Below are 26,210 nucleotides of genomic sequence, written 5' to 3'. Positions count from 1 at the left end.
TAGTATTCTATCCCTAGAGAAATTAAAGCATCAAAATCTATAAATAATTTCAAAATTAGATATAAACACTTTTTATTGGAAGATTACAAACATAGTTAATTCAAGGCGTATTTTTGTTGTTGCTGTTTTCTGTGTTGTTATCGTCCATACCTCCGTAGTTTTCTTTTGTAATGATTGCATTGGTTTGACTTGTTCTGTTTTGTCAACTTAACTGACATTTTTTTTTCTTAAATCTGTCAAAGGTATGTATGTTACAGTAAAATGGGTCAGCTACTCACAAAGGGTTTTCCTTTCTTGCTGCTTCCCCTACCAATGGCATTGTCTCTGTATGTAGTCATACCGCCACATTATTTTTACTTTTATGTCGTATGTCCTATGAATTTTTCTCTTTTTGTATCTCATTTTGTACATTCATTTTTTATTGTATGCTCTGTATATTTTTAATGCTTGGTACAAAATAAACTAAACTGAAACTGATTTATGTTTGCTTCATTAAGCTGGTATCTCACTGAGCGGCGAACTTTTGCGAACGTAGCGAATTTGAGAATTATTAGCGACTGTTAGCAAATGTTAGCGACAATTTTGCAAATGTTAGCGACAGTTTTGCAAATATTAGCAACTGTTTGCAAATCCTTTGCGACAATTTGCGAATGTTCTGGGACCTAGAAAAGTACCAGGCGATTATGTATAGTCAGACCCATAAAACGAACGAGCAACCTTCCACTGAATTCAGATCTCTTGTGACAACCGTTCAAGATGGATTTCCAGTATATGGAAATACATTTCTGCCAAGAAGAGGCTCAACGTGCTGCTATCCTTGAAAAGCTGCTTTGCCAGGCTGCTGCTACAGCTATCGTGCAGCAAGAGAATGAAGATATAAAGAAAAACAAGAGAGGAAGAAGAAAAGAAAGACTGTTTGGGTCAGAGAGTGGCTGTTACAGAGGACTGACTTTGGTCAATATGAAAAGCTTTTGCATATTATATTATTATATATTTGCATTTTGCTTTTGCAATTACATGATGGAGATGTCAAGAGCTTCAAGAACTTTCTTAGAGTAGAACCTTGTTCAGGAGCTTTTATATAGGAACCATATGGTTACTTGTTCGCTAGCAGCGGCGAATCAAATAAAAATGTTAGCGACACCGTATTACGACCGTTTGCGAATTCTTACGAGTGTTTTGCGAATGTTTGCAACTGTTAGCGAAAATAGAAATTCGCAAAGGTTCGCAAAGAAATTTTGAACATGTTCAAAATTTCTTTGCGACAAGAACAACTGTTTGCGACAATAAAAACCGTTTCCTAACTTTCTTGCAACTGTTAACGAACTTTTTGCAACCCTTTACGAACCTTGGCGAAATCCCAAATTCGCTACATTCGCAAACGTTCGCCGCTCAGTGAGATACCCCCTTTACAGATTCAGAAGAGTCTTTGCGCTAGATATCAGGTTTTAACTCACGACAATCAGGTCAACATTGTAAAGAAGCCGAATGTCCACTGTGCGACCTGTGCTTCCGTTGTGGCGAAAGTGGATAGCCATCTCGAGATCTCTGTGAATCGCACTAAATCGCCGCAAAGCAGCCTGGTTTTCTCCCCCTCCCGATTTAGGCCTAATGCTTGTAACCAGCTTTCAGTCCCTAGCTCTTTCCAGTTTTTGCTAATTGCGATTGTGTTGTCAAATACACAAACTACATCAACAAGCACACCTGTGCCATCCGGTCTGGCATGCGATCAACGCCGATATGAGAGATCTCACTAGGCGACCAGCCTGCGAGTTTGCCCTATACATTGCCCGGAGGTCGCAACATGTTTAAACATGACCAAAACTTTGCGACCGCCAACGACCTCGTGTACCCTTCGCGGACGCAAGTGCATGCAATTGCAGGTGCGATCATTGGGCACCCACCTCACCACAGATCGCTACGCTAACCCTAACCCTAACCCTAACCCTCGAAAGAGTGCATTCGCATGCATGATGCTCTTTTTACTGTAAAAGTATAATAGTAAGTAATTATTCAAAGTTTGAAATACATCAAACAACATGTACATCAACCGATCGACGTCATGTATTTAAAAAGCAATCACTACGACACTGATGTATCAAGCTAGCTACCGGCATAAATCATTAATACGCGATCTTTATCATTGTTTCATCAGTGCCTTCATGCGAATCCAATCTTCTTAAGTGCCGTCTTCAGTCAGAAGGTTGGCGAATATGGACCTCCGCACTCTGTTCTGTTCATGGCCGCCTTACTACATGCGGCCACACTCTTTGCTGTCCACTCCTTTATGTTGTTACACCACACACTGCGCTGGGGCCCTCTGCATCTCCTGCCTTCTATAATCCCTTCCAGTACACTTTTTTTGGATGTTCTGATGTCTTTTAACATGGCCAAAATATTTGAGTTTTCTTGATTTAGTGTCTTTCATCAAGGTTTTTGTGACATTCAGATGATCTAGTACATACTGATTTGTTTTCCTGTCTGACCATGATATACGGCCCAGGCGTCTGAATATCCACATCACGAATACACCCAGCCTTTTCATATCATTCAAGTACGTACAATGTCCATGTTTCACAACAGTAAAGGAGAGTTGAATGCACGTAACATTTTAGTCTGTGCTTGGTTGCAGTAGATATCTTCCTTTATGTTAACACTTTACTCATTTGGGTAAACTTAGTTTTAGCTATTCCAATTCTTCTCCTAATTTCTCTACCATTCTTCCCATCTTCATAAACATTTTGTCCTAAATATGTGAATTCACTGACTTGTTCCAGGAGAGTGTTGCTGATAGAGATGTTTACCCTTGGTATTTCCACCTCAATAAAGATATTACCATCGTTTTGGTCTTTTTCACATTCATTTCCAAGCCAAATGCCTTATTTTGGCGGTATATATGACATCATTATTGTTTGCATGTCTTGTTCATTATCAGTTAGCAACACAGTATCATCTGAATATCTCACATTATTTATCATTACTCCACTAACGTTAATGCCAGGTGACATGATGCATCCTTGACGAATTCCTCATTTGGTTTCTGCATAATCGGAAAATTAATTATCAATCCTAACGCACCCACAAGGGGAAAAAGAGGGACCGCACGTGATAGATGGTAACACGAGGAAAAAGAAGAGGACATGGGAGAATTTCGAAGAATATGAAATCCTCTACAACAGGAAGAAGAGGGACTATAAAAGCAAGGACATCAAGAAAAAGCCTTTTTGGAAAGATGACTACGTCTTTGATTAATAATGAATTGCAGCAGAAGAAACACGAGTTGATGAGCCTCTCGGATGTCCACAGTATATCTCTTTAGTTCTGCATGCTAATAAGTTGACTGAATGAGTCGGCAGCCGAATCGGGGTACATTGAGGCACATCGAGTACTTTTCAGCTTTCTGGAAGGGGGAACAGCGTGATAAGATTGCATAGATCGTTCAAAAGATATATACAGCGTAATACTTAGACAGGATATCACCGGCAACATCGCACTGACAGCATAGTTGCATCGTTCTATAGCGAAACTGCAGCGGCAGAGATTGCAATGTCTTATTCCCGATCAAGAGCGTAGCAAGCATGACGTCGTGCTATAGTGGTAAATACATCGTTCTTGGAGTGTTCAAACATCGTACCGTGTCCAGATCGACTCATGCTTTACCCAACCCTTCCCGACCTGAGAAAATTGTAAAATCGTGGCGAGAACAGCATAGCGGAACAGGGGCTTTAATTATAGAGGCAATCATCACTGCTGATCTTATTTTTGCAGTGATACCCGAAAAACATAAGCCCTTTTGTCCTGTGCAGGGCCCTAGACAGTAGCCCTGAATGACCCCTAAATCCCAGAGCTGATATATTTACCTCAAGAATGATATGAACGGAATAATTTTGTATTAAACAAATTTTACAAATGAAAGCCTGAAAGCACATGAAGAAAAGTGAACTTCAAAATGATCATTGTAGAAGTGACAGGTCCGAATTAGACTAGATTGTTTTTATATCATCTCAATAACCTTGAATCTAAATAGGGAAATGGAGTTCTTATGCCCTGGAAAGAACATAGGAAAGAAACATCGCGAGCATGAAAGTAATTCAATCTACAAAATCTTCGTTGTGTTCTACTTCAATTTCAAAAGAAATTGGCCATTACTCTTTTTACAACTCATGTAGGGCAATTCTTGGCTACTGTCTGTGGCCAAATGTTGGAAGAAATAACTGGCTTTCATTTTCTGCATATCTCAGTTGTGTACCACTTCCATCAAAAAAAGAAAATAGTCATGACATTTTGCTAAAACCATTTGGGGCACTTCTAGGCTACTGTCTCGAGACCAGGACAGGATAAAATAACTGGAATTGGTGTTTCGTGTATCTCAGCTGTTGTGAACTACTTTCATTGCAAAAGAAATTAGCGATGATGCTGCTGCTGATGATGATGATTATTGTTGTTGTTGTTGTTGTTGTCATTATTATTATTATTATTATTATTATTATTATTATTATTATTATTATTATAGGTTAATAAAGCCAGAAGGAGGGGGAGCACTTAGAGAGTATGTAGGATTACATAACTGGCTTTGGTGTTCCGGGTATCCCTCTTGAGTACTATTTCCATTGCAACAAAATTAGCCATTACTCTTAAAGATAAATAGTAGTAAACTATGTATGGGTTGAGCACCTTTGGGCAACTGTCGTTGGCCCCGTAGAACCTAGAAATACTGGCTTTAGTGTGTAGGGTATCACTCTTGTTTACAATACAACTTCCATTGCAAAAGAAACTAGCCATGAATCTCCTTAAAAATCATATGGGGTACTTCTTGTCTATAACTGTCTGGGGCCCCGTATGTAGCATGTACAGGACAAAATGGCTGACTTTGGTGTTATGGGCATGTCTGTTGTATACTTCGTCTATTGAAAAAGGAATTAGTAATGACTCCTTCCAGTTAATTGAAAAAAAAAAGATCATATGGCATGGGGGTGCTTTATAATCGTGGGCTACTGTAAAGGGCCTTGTACAGAATAAAATAACTGGCTTTAATGTTTGGTGTATCTCAGTTGTACTAATTCAATTGCCAAAAAAGAAATAGTCATGACCCTTTTCAGCTGAACAAAATCATATGGGATGGCATTTCAGGGCTACTGTGGGTCTCCGTAAAGGACAAAAAAGCTGGCATTACTTTGTTCTTTGAGTATCTTTGTTGAGTACGGTACTCCTTCCTTTGCAAACAAAGAAAGTAGCATGACGCTTTTCAGCTAAAAAACAAAAAACAAAAACAAAAACAGAACAAAAAAAAAAAACACCTTATGGGTGGGGCACATTGGAACTATACTGTCTGGGGCCCCGTGCAGCATAATACAACTCGCTTTGGTGCTGTGATTATCACTTTTGCGATACTACGTCCATTGCAAAAGAAATTAGCCGTATATCAGGATAATAACTGGCTTTGGTGTTTTGGGTATCTTGTTGCGTACTTGTTCCATTTGCAAAAGAAGTTAGCACAGGGGTCACTTCTTGGCTACTGGCTGAGACCCCGCACACACACACACACACACACACACACACACACACACACAAATGCATTGGTGTTTTGTGTATATCTGGTGTGTACTATACAGGGGCTACTTCCATCTCAAAAGAAATTAGCCATGGCTATTTCAGCTAGATAAGATCGGCAAATCTGGACCACAATACTAAGGCCCTATTACATGATAAAATAACTGGGTTTATTGTTTTGATTATCTTTGCTGTTGTGTACTAATTTCATTACAAAAGAAATTAGTCATGACTCTTTTCAGCTCTTAAAAAAATCGTATGAGGTGATTTTTCTGGGCTACTGTATCCTATAAAGGGCCCCGTACAGGAAGATGATTTGCTTTGGTGTTTAGGATATCTCTGTTCAGTAGGCCCTAATATTTCCATTGCAAAAGAATTTGACAAGACCATTTTCAGTTGATTAACAGTATATGGGTTTGACACTGTGGAGCTACTGTCTGGGGCCCCGTACACGATAAAATAACTGGCATTGGTGTTTTGGATATCTCTGATAGGTGCCTCTTCCAGTCCAAAGAAATTAGACGTGACCCTTTTCAGCTGAGTAAAATCAATGTGTGTGTGTGTGTGGGGGGGGGAGGGGCACTTTGGGGCTACTGTCTGGGGCCCCGTACACGATAAAATAGCTGGCATTGGTGTTTTGGATATCTCTGATGGGTACTATACTTCCATTGCAAAAGAAATTAGCTGTGACTCTTTTCAGCTGAATAAAATCAATGTGGGGGGGGGGGCACTTTGGGGCTACTGTCTAGGGCCCCGTACAGGATAGAATAGCTGGCATTGGTGTTTTGGATATCTCTGATGGGTACTACTTCCATTGCAAAAGAAATTAGCTGTGACCCTTTTCAACTGAATAACACCATATGGGTGGGGCCCTTTGGGGCTACTGTCTGGGGCCCCGTACAATATAAAATAGCTGGCATTGCTGTTTTCATGATAGGTACACCCAAAGGAACAATCTCCACCAACTTTTGTCCGTGACCCCCTTCGGCTGAATAAATGCATTTTTCGGGGCCCCTTTTTGTGGCCCCTAGGATTACGGTACAGGATGTGACTTGCCAGCAATTCACTTTATTGACCCTTGGCCACATCCTAATATGATGAGTCCATCAAAAAGTGTGACCCTTTTCAGCTGAATAAATCTTCTGAGCCCCCGGTCTATTATCACAGGTTTTTGGAAAAGGAGGCTTCGCAACGAACAAATGCACAGTAAGCGCATTTGGGAAAATCGGGGGGGGGGGTCTAAAATGGCGGTGATTTTGAAAGTATATGTATACAAAATGAATGAAGGCATATTTCCCTTTTGTCTTTCAAAATAAGTAAAAAATAGTCACTTAAGTATGCACCAGCAGTGGATATTACCGCAGGACAGTACCACAGGAAAGTATACCACAGGACATAACCACAAGCAGTACCACAGGACATTACCACAGGACCAGTACCACAGGACATTACCACAGGACAGTACCACATACCATTACCAAAGGGCAGTACCACACAGCATTACTACAGGACAGTAGGCCTATACCACATGACCAGTACCACAGGACAGTACCACAGGAAATGTCCTGTGGTATTCCGGTGGTATGTGTCCCAAAATTCCACAGGAAGATCCTATGGTACTGTTCCACACAGAAGTACCACACAGCAAATTAACTGCATATAGTATCACATAGTAGTACCAAATAGCAATACCACACAACAATACCACGAGGCAAAATCACACAAATACAATAGAAAAATAGAAAGTACCACAGAAAAATGCCACATGATATTCTTGGAGGTTTTTTCTTAACATTTTATACCACAGGACTATCACATCAGGAGAATGTCACATCAGGAGAATATCACACAGCAGTACCATACAGGAGTACCACACAGAAAAATCAGTAGGGCCATGTACAGGGCCATGTTTGTCCTGAAATCCATCACTCGCCTATCACGAATATTCCTTGATAGGCCTATGTGGCTAAAAATCTCCCAGATTTTTTTTAATCTATCCTGTGTGGTACTCTCCTGTGGTACCATGGTAATACTGTGTGGTACTGCCCTGTGGTAATGGCCTGTGGTAATGTCCCAAATACCACAGTACAGTTCCTGTGGTACTGTTCTGTGGTAATGGTCCTGTGGTACTGCCCTGCGGTACTGCCCTGTGGTACGTCCCAAAATACCACAGGACAGTTCCTGTAGTACTGTTCTGTGGTACTGGTCCTGTGGTACTGTCCTGTGGTACTGCCCTGTGGTACGTCCCAAAATACCACAGGACAATTCCTGTGTTACTGTCCTGTGGTACTGTCCTGCGGCATGTCCCAAAATACCACGGAATTCCTGTGGTACTGTCCTGTGGTACGTCCCAAAATACCACAGGACAATTTCTGTGGTACTGTCCTGTGGTACTGGCCTGTGGTACTGGCCTGTGGTACTGTCCTGTGGTACTGTCCTGTGGTAATTACCACAGGAGTACCACAGAACTTTTTTGTAAGGGTGTTGAGGCACTTGTGGAGAGAGTTATTGGTGGACGGACTGGCTGTTAAGGTTTGGTATATACTTAACCTCATTTCTGGAAGGTAAAGGTAAGCTTGTTATTGTTGGCAAAATCCTTCAGCACAATTCTATTAATACGAGCCGTCACTAACAAAGTAAGCAACCTTTTGAGGCAGAGAAATGATGAATCAAAACAATATTTGAATATGTTTGCAGATGAAACCTCATCCAGCGGCGAAGAGGCCTACCATTAGGCCGCTATATGGATGTGTGTAGTACAACCTCACCTAGACCTAGCAAATATATTGGAATAGGAAAAGAAACAGAAGATAGCGAAGATGAAGACAGTGGCTGGAGAGTAGAAAGGAGGAAGAGAAAGGTTAGACCTAGATCTAAATCTACAGTGGAGAGTCAGGAAGAAAAGAGAATTAGAAAAGACAGTGTCCGCAATGAGACAGATACTTCAAGAAAGTTCACTACAGAAACGAGTCAAAATCAAAGACCAAATATGACGTTAGCCATAGTTGGATTAGAAGGGAAAATGTTTGTCAGATTAGCCCAGTCAAATTAGTGCAGCAGTTACATAGACAAATCGGGAAAGTGGAAAAAATGTACAAAGTGAAAGAAAAACGGTTGTTGAAAATCGTATGCAAAGACGAAAAACAGGTGAAAAAAGCCTTAGAGATGAGTGAGTTGGCGGGAATCTCTGTCAAAGTTGAGAGAATGCAATCAAATGTGGTGAGTAGCAAAGGCGTCATTCACAGGGTTGATGATCGGATTACTGAGGAAGAGCTTCAAGAATTATTGAAAGACCAAGGAGTCATTCAAATGAAGCGATTAAAAAAAAGGATCGAAGGAGTACTAGGCCCCACCCCTTCTGTGCTACTGTTCTTTGACTCGCAACAAATGCCTTTATCTGTCACATTCCTATATCAGACATACAGAGTTCATGAATACGTAGCTCCCCTCACACGATGTTTCCAATGCCAACAATTCGGACACGTAAAAAGCCAGTGTAGACGGAAAATAAGATGTGTGAGATGTGGTGAAAACCACCACTTTGATGAATGTCAAGCAAAGGACAACCCAAAGTGCTTTAGATGCAAAGAAAATCACTCGGCAGCATACCAAGTTTGCATCTGCTACAAAGAAACGAAAGAGATACAGACGCTCAAATTTGAGAACAAGATGTATGCACAAGCTGCAAAACAATATAGGTCGCAACAGTCTACTGAAATGAATCGACAGAGCGTGTCGAATATCAAACCCTCAAAACAAGTGGAGACGACACAACAGTCTAGTGAAATAAAACAGCAGAATTTACCCCAAGAGAATGAGAAAAAGAGGGCACTCCAATGTACAAACACTACACAATCAAATAGAGTTGAAAGCCCACCACTGAAACAGAGAATGATAATGGTACATCAGGAAACCCAAACGGAAAAAAGAGAACCTGTAGAGGAAAAAAAAAGAAGCAACAGCTAGGGGAAGTAGAACAACCATCCGCGTCATCTTTCAATGTTAATGCATGTCGACTTTCTGTAATTTGTTACGTTCATCATCAATAATCTGGATAAAGAAACAACCCATTCGAATAGAATTAGACTTGTGGTTGAAGCAGCCAAACGATGCTTAGATATACAAGATGTTTCACCCAAAATCATTCATGAACGTCTTCAATGAGTCTCAATATACTCAAAGCAAACAGGATACTTCCCGTCGCACATATCATGTATTTAATATTATTCAATGGAATGCCCAGAGCCTGAATGCTCATGGAATAGAATTTTACAAAAAGTTGATAGAAGGTAAAGAACGGGAAAATTTACCAGATATTATATGTATACAAGAGAGTTGGCTTACAGATTATGTTTTCAATATACCTGATTACAACTCTGTTATTAAGAACAGAGGTTCAGGAGGTAGAGGCGGTTTGGTGATTCATATTCATAAATCTATCATTTTTCAAGAGATACAAACCCCCTCTTCTGAAGAATATCAACGAATAGATGTATTTTCTTTTAATAGACCAGTTTAATTCAATTATAAATTATTATAATCCATGTAAAAAAAAATAGATATATGTAAATTGGAAGATATGATTAAAAATTGTTTCACCGATTTTATATTGTTCGGTGATTTCAATGCCCACAGTGTAGTGTGGGGTGGAAGGAAAGAGGACAGTAATGGAAAGGTGGTGGTTAAATTCTTAGAAAAGTATAATTTGTTTTTATTAAATGATGGATCGGTAAGTACATGTATAGACTGGACCCGCATACGGGTCTTTGGTCATGTTAAGATCTGACCATTACTTCGCAAAAGTTTGCGTATGAATTAAATTGGGAAGTATTGGAAAGTGATTTTGGTAGTGATCATTTGGTTCTAAAATGTTCATTGATTCGAAAATATTCTAACGTAAAAGGAACAGGAATCAATGAAAAGGTGTGGTCATTTAGAAATGTTGATTGGAATTTATATAAGAAAAGAATTGCTGATAAATGTTTCCATCTGGATATATTACAAGTGAAAGAAGATATGAGCATTCAAGAAAAATATAATTTGATTGTAAGTTTGATTAATGAAGTAGCAGAAGAAAATATTAAAAAGGTATATACAGGAGGAAAGGATCCAGCTCCATGGTGGACAGAGAAATGTGAACAGGTGATTAGGGAGAGAAATCGGTATAGAAATAGAATAGGAAGGCATTACAAGACAGAAGATTTGGTAAAGTATAAAGAAAAGAAAGCGTATGCTCAGAAAGTTATAAGAGAAGAAAGGTATAAATTATGGCTCAAATACTGCCAGTCGTTAAATCGAACGACGGATGTGGGTAAAGTTTGGAAAAAAGTGAAAGGATTACAGAAAAGTAAGGAGAATACTCACGTTAGTAGTAATTTATTTGAGATGGATAAGATGGCACCGGTAACAGATATATCACAAAAAGCAAATCTTATTGCTAAAGCGTTTCAGTTGATCGAAACAGATGATATATGTAATTCAGAAGAAGAAGAAAAAAGGAAACAAAGGAAATGAAGGAAAAAAAAGGAATGAAGTAATCAAAGTAAATTTATATGAGCAAGTTGATAGTCCTTTCAATGAGGAATTCACAATGAGAGAGTTAAAGAATGCTTTGAAAGAAATGAAAATACAGCGGCAGGTAAAGATGGTATTAATGCTATCATGGTACAATCGCTACCTGAAATTATGTATAAATGTTTATTGCAATTGTATAATGATGTATGGATTAAAGCAATTTTTCCAGTTGAATGGTATCAATGTATACAAATTCCTTTGTTGAAACCGGGTAAAGACCCCACGAATCCTAGGTCATATTGCCTGATTACTTTAATCTCAGTGATGTGTAAGATTATGGAAAGAATTGTGAAAAACAGATTAGTATGGTATTTGGAGAGGAATGATATATTAAGTCCGTTTCAAGCGGGTTTTAGAAAAAATAGAAGTACTATTGATCAATTGGTGAGATTAGAAACTGATGCACAAAAAGGAATAGCGAATAAAGAATATGTGGTTGTTGTGTTCTTAGATTTAACTAAGGCTTTTGATAAGATCTGGAGAAAAGGTTTACTTCATAAAATTGAAGCGATTGGAATTAAAGATAGAATGTTAAGGTGGAGTGCTGTATTTTTTGGAAATAGACAATGTGTAGTAAAGTTAGATGGTATATATTCCGAAGAATATGTGCTGAAAAGGGGGACTCCCCAAGGAAGTGTTATGAGTCCAGTTTTGTTTAATGTTATGTTGAGTGATTTAAAATGGAAAGAAAATTCTGTTAAGTTATCAGTATATGCTGATGATATATAGCATTATGGAGCGTGAGTAGAAACTTATGTTATTTGCAGAAGAAATTACAAAGAGCAATTAATGAAATTATGTCATGGTGTAGAGACTGGAAGATCGATGTTTCAGCTGATAAATCAGCTGTGATGGTGTTCACCAATAAACAAAAAAATAATGTCAAATTATTTATTGAAGGATATGAAATTAAACAATATGCGGAATATAAGTTTTTAGGAATGTGGTTTGATCATAAGTTAAATTGGAAAAAATCATATTGATGTTATCAAAGACAAGGCTGTAAAGCGATTCAATTTTTTGAGATGTGTTGCTGGTATACACCATGAGGCAGTAATGGTCAAATATCATCGACGGTATGCGATTGATAAGATCAATTTTAGATTGTAGATGTGAATTATATGATGCTGCAAGTGGTAGCACAAAACGTAAACTGCAGGTTTTGAGAATAATTACTGGTGCAGTGCGTAAGACATCTTTTGAAACTTTACAAGTAGAGTGTGAGAGATGCCTTTAAAATTTCGCAAAAATTTGTTGATAAGTATAGATTTTATTTAATGTCTTTTGAAGGGAAACTGCATTTTACAGTAGAAATATTACAGCCATGTTGGTATTACGATCGATTTAATTGGAAAACCGGTCAAGGCCCGCTTGTTATGAGGGCATGTACTTTGAATACAAAAGTTGAACAAATTTATGATTGTATATCAAAAGAACCGTATTGGTATTATGTACCTCCGAGAATATCATATTTTATTTTTGATAAAATTAGGAAAAGAATTGATACTGAGATAGAGGTAGCAAATTATGTAGATGAAAGATTATTGATAAGATGAAAAGGTTATTTGAAAATATACACAGATGGATCAAGGCAAGACAATAATACTGGTGCTGCTTTTTATGTTGATCAGTATGACACAGGTAAAGTTTCTAGATTACCTTCAATATGTATTATGAGAGCAGAATTAACTGCAATTATAATGGCATTAGAATGGTTCGAGACTTTTCGTAGTATTTCGGTTGTTATTTCAACCGATTCTCCAGCTGCATTACAGGCGCTAGAAAATTTGTCCTCTATTACTAATGTTTTAGTTGTAGAAATTTTAGAGGAATTGAAATGTTTACAATTGCAGGATATAGATGTATATTTTGAATGGATACCCTCTCATAGAGGAGCAAATGTAATGAAATAGCTGGTAATTTAGCGAAAAGGGGGTCTTTTAAAGAAAATATACATGTTGATATTGCTCGTACGAGAAAAGAACTTACCAAATATATGGTGTCGTATTATAGAAATATTTGGCAAACAGAATGGGAAACATCTGAGAGAGGAAGAGATTTCTTCGGAATACAATCGCAGGTATCTAAGGGAATACAGTTACAAGGAATGAGTAGAAAGGAAGAAGTGTTAGTACATCAAATTCGTCTGGGAAAATGTAGGTTGAATTATTATCTTAATGATATTAATTGTCATGAAAATGGATTATGTGATTCATGTCAAGTGTTAGAATCAATAGAACATTTATTGGAATGTAAACGGTATAAAAATGAAAGTTTTGTATTTAAGTGGATATCTCATATTGAGGAAATTTTAAACCATGCTGGTCTTGGTGTTGTATGGCTAAGAAAAGGGGAAGGATTTAGTAATAGCTGGATATTGAGCACCTTGAAGCTGAGATTAAGTGATATGTCTAAACAGGATTTGTTGGCAAATGTTTGGTCACATAGAGTATGTTTAAATTATAGGATTTTTAAGACGCCATAGTCTCTATGAAAGGTATTTAGTCCAGTTGAGTAAGAGGGATAGAATTTCATTGAGCAGTTTTAGATGTAGGTCAAATCAGTTGCCAGTAAATAATAGAAGATTTGTACACTCATTTGATGAAAGGGATATTCAATGCCCTTGTTGTGATAGACATGAAACAGGTGATGAATTTCACTATGTTTTCGTATGCCCCTTCTTTGAAAAGGAAAGACAGTTATATTAAAGCGATCATTATTTGGTTGGAACATCCTTGCTCAGTACACAAGTCCAGATTATTTTCATGTTCGCATTTTTGTCAGGCTGATCACGTCATATTTTGCAAATTTGCAGAAGCCTGAACAAGTTGAGTGTACTTTAGTCAAGAAAGAAAATATTGTAACTCGTAGTGGTAGAAAAATTAAGCATCCAGTGATACTCGATCTACAGTAGTTGTATGTTACGATTGTTTGGTCGTATGGTTCATACGATTAGTTGACCTTGCTTGCCAATTTGTATATCACTGTATATATGTTTAGTAGGTATAGACTATTTTATATACATCATTGTAATATATCAAAAACGGCCTCACAAACATGTATTCTTTCTTATTGTAATGACCATAATAATCTTGTATAATTATGTGCTGTACTCTTATACCCCGGAATGGGGTCGGAAGAGTCAATAAAATCTCTCTCTCTCTCTCTCTCTCTATACTGCACTATTAACGGTGGAGGGAAATTGATCTCACACACTGCCACTTGACAGGTAAGCCGAAACCTAGAACAGAGTGAGCGTGACGTGATCAACCGAACTGAGCTCATAATAGACTCTTTCATGGACTCCTATTTGTGGAGAAGACGTGGCGCAGATACTAAGTACATTGTACTCTAATCAGAATGATTGAAAAGCGTCGATAAACACCACCAATAACAACAACAACAACGTACGCACGCACGTGTGTTACAAGGTTCCGCAAAAATATAATGATGCTACTCTACAACACAATCAACTGAAGATCATTGTAGTCGCTAGCTTCGTAAATAACTATTGTCATTTTTAGTTCAGGATGCTACAGCCGTTGATGTCCAAACTCGCAGGAAAGAGAATTGTTCTGGCTTCTGGATCACCAAGGAGGAAGGAAATACTCGATCGAATTGTAGGTTTCTTCGTTAACTAAATAATCGTTTTATCAACTATAACTCTGCTTAGTCCCGCGTGTTATATTTAATGTTAGGCATTGTAAAATCCTATAACGGCCAACGGTTACATCATACCATGTTAACCGTTACATACATGTAACACTCACAGTTAGACTGTACGCAGCTAAGTAAGCTAAGCCAAATTCCAACAAAAATAGACTATTAAAACCATGATAACTAGGCTGACGTTGTAAGGATATTTGCATTTTGTCTGGTCATTGCATTAGAGATGTTATTGTGGCAAAGTGGAACTGGTATTGATATTCCGCCCAACAGACTGAATTGTCCGTATGCGTAGAGATTGGCACGATACCGGTACTCCAGACGGGACGGACGGCACGGTAACCGCTCCAGCGAGTCTCCGTGACTCCAACACAACACGTACAAATGGTACTGGTTACCGCATACAGTGCCCCGTAGACCTACAGGTGTATGCGTTTGCGATCTTGACTCGGTTTCACATAACACTTAACGATCATTGCTTGATTTTATTTGAAGTCGCCTAACAAAATATTAAACCAAAGATCAACTTGTAGTTGTACGTTGAGCATGATTTAATATAAGAGAGACTTGGAGCACTACCGATCATGTCATTTTGGCCAGGAGTCTGCCTTCCTACTCCTACACCTAGCAACACAATATGCCAAGGTCAGAGAGCAGCTAGGTATGACATAAGATTTTGCTGCAAGACTGTCCCTGGATTCTGGAGTGACCAGGGGGGGGGGGGGGGGGGGGGGTGTAGGGGTTGTTTACCTTCCCACAGAAGGAGCTTTGATAGTATTTTTAAGCTGTAAATTTGGTAATCATGTAGAAATGCACACCATGCACACCTACCATTTCCTTCCTTAATTTGTCAATAAAAACTTTTCGTGGCTATCAGAAATGTCAAGATGAACCATATCTGATGGTTTCATGAAATTTCATAGCCAATTACAGAAGAAAAGTAGCTAATTTTGACTCAAACGTACGCCGATCGATGACTGTATCAGCGTAGCATGATTGATGATCGATTATGTGGAAAAGCGATATTATGTAATGATGATGATCAATCGTTGTAGTCTGTGATACAGCCGCTTGTTTGGTGTTTAACCACAATAATTACGTCGGCTTAACAGTAAAAAGTTGAAGAAAGAAAGTGATCTCGATGCGTCTGTTTTTTGTTGTTTTAGTTAATTTTCTCCTGCGTGCTGCGTTTGACTGTATACAAACATTGTATCTGTCAACATATTTTGCTGACTGAATGATGGGAGGATAATATGTGTACAAAAACAATAAAAGATAATAAAATGGACCTTACTACGAAACAAAAGCAAATATTGGGGTTGTAGTTCTTGTATCATCAATCATGCTACGCTGATACAGTCGTCGATCGGCGTACTTTTGAGTCAAAATTAGCTACTTTTCTTCTGTATTTGGCTATGAAATTTAATGAAACCATCAGATATGGTTCATCTTGACATTTCTGATAGCCACGAAAAGTTTTTATTGACAAATTAAGGAAGGAAATGGTAGGTGTGCATGGTGTGCATTTCTACATGATTACCGTACCGTAAATTTTGTGGTTTGATTCATACTGCGCATCGATTTGAAAAAGAATTCTTGAAAGAAATAAACCCTGTCTCCAGGGCCTGGCCTCACCACCAAAAGACAACCTTTTTTAAAATTTGGAGGGTGGCAAAGTTTGAGAGGCCCTGTGCCACCGCGCCGCCACTATTGCGAGCCCTGTTGTCTCTAAATCTGACTTTTAGTAAGTACTAGTAGTTTTAGGTGGTTGGACATGCCTTTTTGTATGTGCCTAGGAAGATTTTTTTTTTTTTTTTTTGGGGGGGGTGGGTTTTTTTGTTGTTGTTGTTGTTTTTTTTTGTGAAGCATGAAAGAAGCTTGCCAGGCATGGCAGCCCTAGAAAGATCCCTGAGCTGCAATAATTTACCATTTGCAGATGAAATTAAAACCCTGCATTAATGCTTCAAAATAGGTCTAAAATGTGAGAGATAGAAACAGCCAGTGTAAAAATTTGAATCAGTATAATTGTTATGGGAATATGTGATCCGGATCACACAGCTATCGATATCACTATCGATGTCACATGTAACGCATACAGACATATGCGAAACGTTGATACGAAAGCCTGAGACCATGAGTAAACAGTGAACTGTAACTACAGTCTGAATACAGTGCACTCCCGTTATAACGAAATGCTCAGGACCGGCAGTTTTCTTTGTTATAACGAAATTTCGTTATAACCGAACAAATACAATATATAACGAAAACAAGGAAACCACGCATGTAAATTATCATTTTGTTGGATACTCACACTGGAAAACTATGTGAAATGGGATGTTACCTTTTTAATTTCATTGAATATTACATTTAAAAGAGAGCATATAAAGTTGTTTGTATTGTCACACATGTTTAGAAAATGACGGTTAAGGATTCGGTTACAATTCGCTATGCCAAATGTTCGTTTCTTACAAAAGTTCATTACTGCAAAAACTCCTTATTCCGAAGTTTCGTCATTCTCAAGATTCCGAAGGTTTGTTTATTTGAAGCCTTGCTCTTCCGAAAATTCGTTATTCCGAAAGTTTATGATTTAGATATTAAATAAATTCGTTATTCCGAAAGTTTATGATTTAGATATTAAATAAATTGTTCGTTTTCCGAAGGTTCGTAGATCGGACAATGAAATAAGGTTCGTCATTTCGAAGGTTAGTAACTATAAAATGAGAAAAGGTTCACTATTCCGAAGGTTCGTTGTTCCGAAAGTTTTTTTAATCCGAAAATGTAATAAGGTTTGTTATACCGAAGAAGGTTTGTTAATCACAAAAATGAGAAAGGTTAGTTATTTCGAAGGTTTGGTTATTTCTTTAAAGACAATTCTTGCAATTCCTAAGTTTAGTTAGTGGAGTCACCTTTTTCACTTTGGGAATAACAAAACTTTTTTTTTAATGTTCCGATTAACGAAAGTCTGGAATTCCTTTCATTTTCGGATTAACGAATCATCGTAATAAGAACCCTATTTCATTGTCGGATTAACGAATCTTATTAACAACAAACCTTTGGAATAACACCAAAATGTTCGTAATAACAAACCCTATTTCATTTCCTCACTAACGGACATGTAGGTGTATCAGAATCTGTGTTTTTTGTAATAAGAACCTTTGGAACAATAAAACGAACCTTATTCAATTTCAGATTATTGTATTACAATAACGCACTAGGGTTTAGTTCCCTCGAAAACTGTGCGTGACACACGGAGCGAATGCACAGTGATTGAAGCGTTCGCCCATGCAGAGACGATAGAAATGTTATGAATTGTTCTGCTACCGGTACGTATTTATGAAAGTGATCCGCATTTCGTTATAACGGAGCACATTTCTTTTCTTTTTCTTTGTCGGTGGTGCTCGGAAAAGACTTCGTTATAATTAAAATTTCGCTATAACCATGTTCGTTATAAGCGAATTTTTTACCATAGACTTTAATGGCAATAATTCTGGGACCAGAAGTTTTACTTCGTATAACCGTGTTCGTTGTAACGGGAGTGCACTGTAGTCTTTATGATATGAACCAACATGGTGTCAGGAGTGGGATCCCGTGCAACGGATATTTGCCATGTCATGCAAGGGAAAATTTGACTGAGAAGAGGTGCTCACAACGCCGGAACCCAAGTCTGCTGCAGCCGATGCATGAGTAGAATTTGCTTAAAATCTACCGCTGTAGTCCCACCTGTTGAAAATGGCGACATGCCAGATACCACCGCCTCAGCCGATGAGCTGCAGGGGCGATCTCGAAACGACTTAGAAGGTCTTTAAAGAATTGTGGACCGACTATTGTGTGGCCACAGACCTAATTAAACAAGAAATCTCAGGAAATACAAGTAGCTACACTTCGAGCAGTAATGGGGCAAGAATGTAAAGAAAGGCTGATGTCTCTAGCCCTGACTGAAGAACAGGCAAAAAATCCAGACTCAATCCTGACAAAGCTTACCAAACGTTTTGCACCAGCAAGGAATGTTCTCTATGATCGCTACACCTTTCACAGCGCCAACCAACAGCAAAATGAAACAATAGATCTAAATTTGGTAACCTACAAGAAGAAATGATCAGGGACAGATTAGTCCTGGGCTGCAAGGATAAACAGGCGCAAGCAAGACTCTTTAGGAAGCGGGCCCAGGTGTGTGACCTTAGGAAGGCCATTGCCACATTAGAGGTCAGTGAAGCTGCGCAGCAACAGCTCAAAGTAGTTAAAGGAGAGGAGAATGTGCATTTTGCGCACAAATCTAAAAGAAAAGAAAGGCACAACACTGGAGGGCGCTACAACCAAAAGCAGTGTCATACACAGAGCAAGCACTGGAAAGAGAAAGGAAAAGGCCAGAAGAAAGGCACACACAATCAGAAAGGAAATTGCAGATATTGTGGAGGCAGTCATGAGAAACATAAAGAAAAATGCCCAGTTTATGGGAAAACCTGCAACAAGTGTGGCAAGCCAAACCATTTCCAGAATGTGTGCATGGCCAGAGGCAAACCAGCATCCCTACATCAGGTAGATGAGAACAACTCCTACGAAAGCAGTGACGATGAGACCTTTGCCATGGAGGAAGTAGGGACATTGAACATTAAAAATGGTGGAAGGAAATTGACAGTCCCCATCACGGTGAAGCTCCAGAACCATGAGCATACTATGGAATGCCAAATTGACACAGGAGCTACATGCAATGTGCTTTCATTCGAGAAACTCTGTGAAATTGAAAACTCTGGTCGACCACAGCTTGAAACAACTAAGTCTATGATAAGACTCTGTGATGGCCGAACCATACCAGTCAGAGGGGAATGTACGCTCACATGCCAACATGAGGACAGGGAGCAGGAAGTGGCTTCAAGGTCATAGAAACAAATCAAATGCCACTCTTATCAAGCAAGACATCGCTGGAAATGGGCCTGATATATGTCAAAGCAGGCAATGCTCTGAATGAGGTCAACCAGATGAAAGAAAGAAAACCCCCTCAAGCAATCATCGACGAATACAGTGATGTCTTTGAAGGACTCGGAAGTCTCCCTGGCGAGTATGACATGACTGTGGATGACACAATCGTGCCCGTCAAGAATTTGGCAAGGAAGGTCGCAGTAGCCTTGAAACCTGAACTCAAACAGAAGCTAGATGAGCTACAAAACAGGGGTATAGTGAAAAAGTATCCCAACCCACTGATTGGGTGAGCAACACAGTCATTGTAAGGAAGCTGGGCAAGAAGAGGATCTGCATTGACCCGCGAGATTTAAATAGAGCCCTCAAACGACCGCACTACCTCATGCCAACCATGGATGATGTCTTGCCAAAGCTGTCCAATTCCAAAGTCTTTTCGGTCCTGGACGCAAAAGATGGGTTTTGGCAAGTGAAACTGACTGAAAGGAGCAGCTTCCTCACAACCTCTGCAACACCCTTCGGCCGATACAGATGGATTCGCATGCCATTCGGTATATCAACAGCGCCAGAAGAATTTCAGCACGAGATTATTGAGGGTCTCAATGGAGTGGAAGTGATAGCAGATGACTTCCTGGTGTACGGCAGTGGTGACACATTAGAGGAGGCCATGGCAGACCACGATCAGAACCTGAGAGAGTTCCTGGAAAGGGCACGGCAAGTCCAGCTGAAACTCAGCAAGAAAAAGCTGCATCTAAGCATGGATGAGGTACCATACATGGGTCATCTCCTGACTAGTGAAGGACTCAAACCAGATCCAGACAAAGTACGAGCCGTGGTTGAAATGCCCATCCCTACTGACAAAAAGGGTGTCCAACGCCTTCTAGGGAGTGTGACGTACCTGTCACGATTTCTCCCTAGACTATCGGACGTAGCAGAATCCCTTCGACGACTCACAGACAAAGACGTTCTTTTTGACTGGCGCGATGACCACACAGACACGCTCAATGAGCTCCGAAAAATGCTGACCTCGGCACCAGTTCTGAAGTACTACGACGTCAAGGAAGGAGTCACAATACAATGTGACGCGTCAGAGAAAGGACTGGGGACAACCTTGCTTCAGAATGGGCAACCGGTTACATTCGCATCCCGTGCCGTGACCAAGACTGAGCAGAACTATGCCCAGATAGAAAAAGAATGCTTGGCTATCGTCTACAGCTGTGAGAAATTCGACCAATTCATTCAAGGAAGGAACGTGACGATCCTGACTGACCACAAGCCCTTGGTGCCCATATTCAGAAAGGCGATTCACAATGCACCGAAACGTTTGCAGAGAATGATGCTGCGGCTACAGACATACCAAGTAGAGGTTGTATGCTGCCCGGGCAAGGACATGCTAATTGCAGATTGGCTGAGCAGGGCGTATCTTCCAGAAACAGGCAGCCAGGACAGTATCTACAAGGAGTTGGAAGAGATCAACCAGACAGAGTATGTCCGCATAAGTGATGCCACATCCATCCCACTTCAGAAAGAAACCCTGAGGGATCCTGTGCTACAAACCCTGACGTCAGTGGTCATGAATGGTTGGCCTGATAGCAAAGACGAGGTGCTGACTGCAATACGAGAGTACTACAACTTTCGAGATGAAATCTCTGCACAAAATGGGATTCTGTACAAGGGCATGAAGGTCATAGTTCCTAGAGCAATGCGACCCCTGATGGCAAACCAAATCCACAGCAGCCATCTGGGGGGTAGATGCCTGTATCAGGAGAGCCAGAGATGTGCTGTTTTGGCCAGGCATGCAAGGAGAAGTGAAGGAAAAAGTCACTCAATGCAGCACGTGCAACGCTTTTCAAGCAAAGCAGCAGAAAGAACCAATGCTCTCCCACAGTATTCCGTCAAGGCCATGGAGTATTGTCTCACAAGATCTATTCACCTACAAGAACGAGGATTATCTCATTACGGTGGACAGCTACAGTGACTTCTGGGAAGTGGACAAGGTTACAGGGGACACAACATTATCGACAATTGTGAAATGCACAAAAGTCCACTTTACACGACATGGTCGGCCTAATAAAGTAATCACTGACAATGGACCCCAGTTTGTGGCCAGAGAATATGAACAGTTTGCGGAAAACTGGGAGTTTGAACATGTCACCTCCTCACCATTGCATAGCCAGAGCAATGGGAAAGCGGAGTCAGCAGTGAAAATCGCCAAGAAAATTCGGAAAAAAACAGCACATGAGAAGCAGGATGTGTATCTAGCAGTACTTGACTGGAGGAATACACCAAATGAGACTGGCAGTAGTCCAGCCCAACGACTGATGTCTCGGCGTACCAGCACTCTCTTGTCCACACCGGAAGGGTTGCTGAAACCCAAGGTAGTCGACAGGGTGCAGGAGAGCATCAATCAGAGGAGAAAAATAGCCAAAAAGAACTATGACAAAACGGCACAACCCCTTCCTGAACTCCAGATAGGGGAGAAAGTAAGAATCCAACCAAAACAACAAGGCCTGGAGTGGAGACTAGGAGTCTGCAAGGAGAAGGTCGGGCCAAGGTCCTACTTGGTCGAGACTGACACTGGGCAGCAGTTGAGGAGGAACTGGAAATTCCTGAGGTCCTCGTGTGAGCCTCCCTCAAAACCGGCTCATACTGCAACGCCAAGTAGTCCTCAACGAGAACATCAACCTCAGCCCAGCAAGGAAGCAGAGCAGCAAAGTCCTACATATGCCGCCGTCACAACGGAAGCAGAGCCCAGGAAGCTGGATAGAGCAGCTCCAGCGAGCAGACCAGCGCGCATGACAACACCATCGCTTGACACTCAGCAGCATCAGAACGGGCCTAGCGGTAGCAGTAGCAACAGATCAACAAGAACCAGGAGCAGCATCCAGATGCCAGCAAAGTTCAAGGATTTTGTGTGTTAATGAATCTGTCGATTACATTGGAAGAGAAAGAGCGTTGTGACTGATGGATGGCAAGCAAAGGAACATGTGCTATTGGAAGTGTCACAAATAAGGATATCATTATTAAAAAAAAAAGAGGAAAATATCCTCATGTTTTACATGAATAGAGGAAAACCCATGGATCATATGCCAAACTAGGCATTTATATGATAAAATGTCAAAGTAGACATTTTTATGGTGATAAATGTACACAGTTTGCCAAAGTAGGCATTTATTGGATAAAATGTCAAAGTAGACATTTTTATGTTGATAAATGTACACAATATGCCAGAGTAGGCATTTATAAAATGTCAAAGTAGACATTTTTATGCTCTGAATTTGGAAGCACCAAATGAAGCATGTGTTATTTTGCGACACCTGAAATTTTTTTTTTTTTTTAAAGCGCTGGAAGAAAATCCATGCCATTGAATTACCTGTTTGAAAATTGTCAGTATTATACCGGAACAAATATACCTCTCTGTTTTGTTTTGGAAGCCATAATGTGTCGCAGAAAAAAAAAAATCATTTTCAGCATCATGCAATTGGAATTTGTTGGAAATTTAAATTGGAAAGTCGTTATCACTAGGATTCACATTTCAAACGCGGCGTTTATTTTTTAACATTAGGATGACTCACATGGAGCCAGCAGCATTCAAGAGATAGAACAGCACAAGTTTACATAGCTCAGACAGATAAACAAATAGTTAAAAAGGATATTAAAAAAAAAGGACAAAATAAAATGATATAAATTAGACTTTGTTTGAATATTTCACTTGTTTATTTTGCTTTGCCAAATTGTAATGTGGTTGGGATTATGATATTTTCAATCGAAAAAAAAGAAAAGAGGAAAAACAAAAATAGAACATAACATAACAAAACGGGAAGAAATGTAAGACAAAATATTGAGATTTTTTCTTTTGAGAAAGGGAGATGTTATGGGAATATGTGATCCAGATCACACAATATCGATATCACTATCGATGTCACATGTAACGCATACAGACGTACGTGTATGCGAAACGTTGATACGAAAGCCTGAGAACATTAGTAAACAGTGAACTGTAACTACGGTCTGAATAGTCTTTATTTTGCCTGATATTGAACCAACATAATCAATGTTAAGTATTGTTAAATACACAGAATGTGAACAATGGTTATAATAAAAATGTTTCCAGATTAAACTGTCTACAGTTACGGTTTATTGAGAAAAATAGTGATATCTCCTTATATTTCAGGTTCTATTGCAAAATTCTTATATGGTAGGATGTTTTGTGATACAACTGACCTACACATATGCATCAAATGTGATATCTTGAACATTTTTTAAATCACTGCTCCCAAAGGTAAACAGGACTTTTAAGTCCTTATGTTTGGCCTACACTTCACATCACAGATAGTGTTCAATCATTTCTTGCACAGGATTGTAAGGTTACACACTCTACTTTCAATGGAAAGTTGGTTTTTTTTTTTCTACTGTCCAAGTCCTTCACATGGAAATATGGAAATCGGTTTTTGTTTGTTTAGTTTTTGCTCCCTTTGGTTTGCCTTGTTGAATTTGTGAACATCTTTGTATTCACTTGTTAAAAACAAACAAACAGAAAAACACATACATGTAGCTTCGTCCTTTTGAAGCAACTCTTTATGAAATGGGTGAGATTGTACAAGGGAAACACATTAAATGAAACCTGAGGTGCAACAAATTTGTCTCAAGAGAGGATTGCCATGATTATCCCAATTTACTTGACCATTTCAACTTTCTTGTTCAATGTAGAGATTAGCAAAGATGAAGCTCGAGCTTTATGGGCTGAATTTCATACTGTGATCAAAGAAGTAAATAATGTGAGTTAATCCAGTTCCTTTGTAATTTCTTCAGAGACACTTTTTTCAACTATACCAAGTAAACACCTGATCCTTTGTTGATTGTACCAAGTTTGATTCATCTACTGGTTAACCATTTTCATGTCAGTGTGTTGTTTGATGGTTGTTGCAGAAGATGACAATTGTTTCATTGTGAATGAAGGCCTCATACATGGGTGTTTTAAATGTGCGTTTATGAAATAATTGTTGGCTGAGAACTCTCTCAGCAGCTCGTGTGTGCTGTCTATGAACACAATTTTGCTGATATTGTACTATTTCACTTTAACCAGTAGTACTAGGTCTTAACCCCTTTCAAAATATGTTTTACAGTTATACTAAAATACTCTTGAGAGATATTTCTGGTCAGTGATTATTTATGTGTGTGAGTTGCGACTCTCACACACACAACCTCAAATTAATACCTTTTTTTTTTTTTGAACAGCTAGGGAAATACAGAGGGCAGCACGATAACATACAACATACCTCAACTTCCCTCACAACACTTTACTGTAAAACAAGGAATGTTCGCTTGCATTTTAATTTCATGAGTTTCTCGAGAGCCGAGTTTCACAAAATGAAAATGCACGCTAAAGCGGCCTTTTGTCTACTCTAGATATGCATTTAATGTTAAGGCAACTTGCGAAAATTTCATGCTGCGAATGAGGCCGTCGGCTCCCATTCGCAAAAATGTCATGCCGCGAAAATATTGTGTTTTACAATATATCTGAAAGTTATACTGCAGACTTTACACTATAGTATGACCTTCAAGTAAACCAGTGCAGTTTTGCACCTTTTATATCACATTGAATTTCTTTTAGTTTTAAAGGCATAATTGACCATTTGCAGATGAAACAAAAATCCAGCATTAGTGCTTCAAAATAGTTCTAAAATGTGAGTTAGGGATAGAAACAACCAATGCAAAAATTTGAACCAGTATAATCGATGTTAAGTATAGTTAAATAAACAAAATGTGAACAATAGTTACAATAAAAATGTTTCCAGATTAAACCGTCTACAGTTATGGTTTAATGACAAAAGCAGTTATATCTCCTTATATTTCAGACTTTATTGCAAAAAATGTATATGGTAGGATGTTTTGTGATACAACTGACCTACACATATGCATCAAAAGTGATATCTTGAATATTTTTCAAATCACTGTTCCCAAAGGTAAACAGGACCTTTAATATCTTTCAGCAGGACATAAGTTTAGTAAAATGGGTGTTGATAATACAGAATATTGAATGTTTATTGTTCATTCGCAGGGATTACACTTTGAAGTCGTTCCATCATCTTTCAAAGAAGATCTTGATAAGTCGACATTTACACCAGAAGATTATGTGAAGGAAACAGCAAGACATAAAACACTGGAAGTGGCTGAGAGACTAACAGGGGTAAGTTGGTGATGCTTCACTCATAGCTTTGTGAATACATGCATCATAGGCAAGTAACACCCTTGGGATTGTAAAGTATGCCATCCCTCTTTTCAAAGCAAATACATTTTGCCTTTATATGAAGTGAAATGGTTGGTTAGTAATACATAGCTATTCCTAAGAAATCCAACTGGATTAAGAATTTAAAGAAAAACAACAAAGAAACTTGAAGGAATCTTATCCTTGTTAGTCCATGGGCCAAGCCAGATATTGGTACCACCCGAGGTGGCAAAACCTTTTTGGTGTCATTTTGTTTGTCGGGCATAGATATGCTTAT

The 26,210-nt window shown here is 39.1% G+C and overlaps 1 protein-coding gene across 1 annotated transcript in view; it reads left to right on the top strand.

The window, feature by feature from the left end:
* Window positions 1-14,654: 14,654 nt before the first annotated feature.
* The window catches only part of LOC139733855 (probable bifunctional dTTP/UTP pyrophosphatase/methyltransferase protein), a 28,398-nt gene continuing 16,842 nt past the window's right edge, over window positions 14,655-26,210 (top strand). Inside the window, exons 1-2 of the mRNA XM_071644659.1 lie at window positions 14,655-14,744; window positions 25,766-25,894. Coding sequence (XP_071500760.1) covers window positions 14,655-14,744; window positions 25,766-25,894 — 219 coding nt within the window. The remainder of the gene's footprint in view (window positions 14,745-25,765; window positions 25,895-26,210) is intronic.

The sequence above is a fragment of the Diadema antillarum genome, unplaced genomic scaffold (genome assembly GCF_040938485.1).
Source record: "Diadema antillarum isolate AM-2024a unplaced genomic scaffold, OU_Dant_1.0 seq00000501_RagTag, whole genome shotgun sequence".
Lineage (NCBI taxonomy): Eukaryota > Metazoa > Echinodermata > Echinoidea > Diadematoida > Diadematidae > Diadema > Diadema antillarum.
Note: the sequence above shows the minus strand (reverse complement) of the source record. Positions and strands in the feature narration are given on the sequence as shown.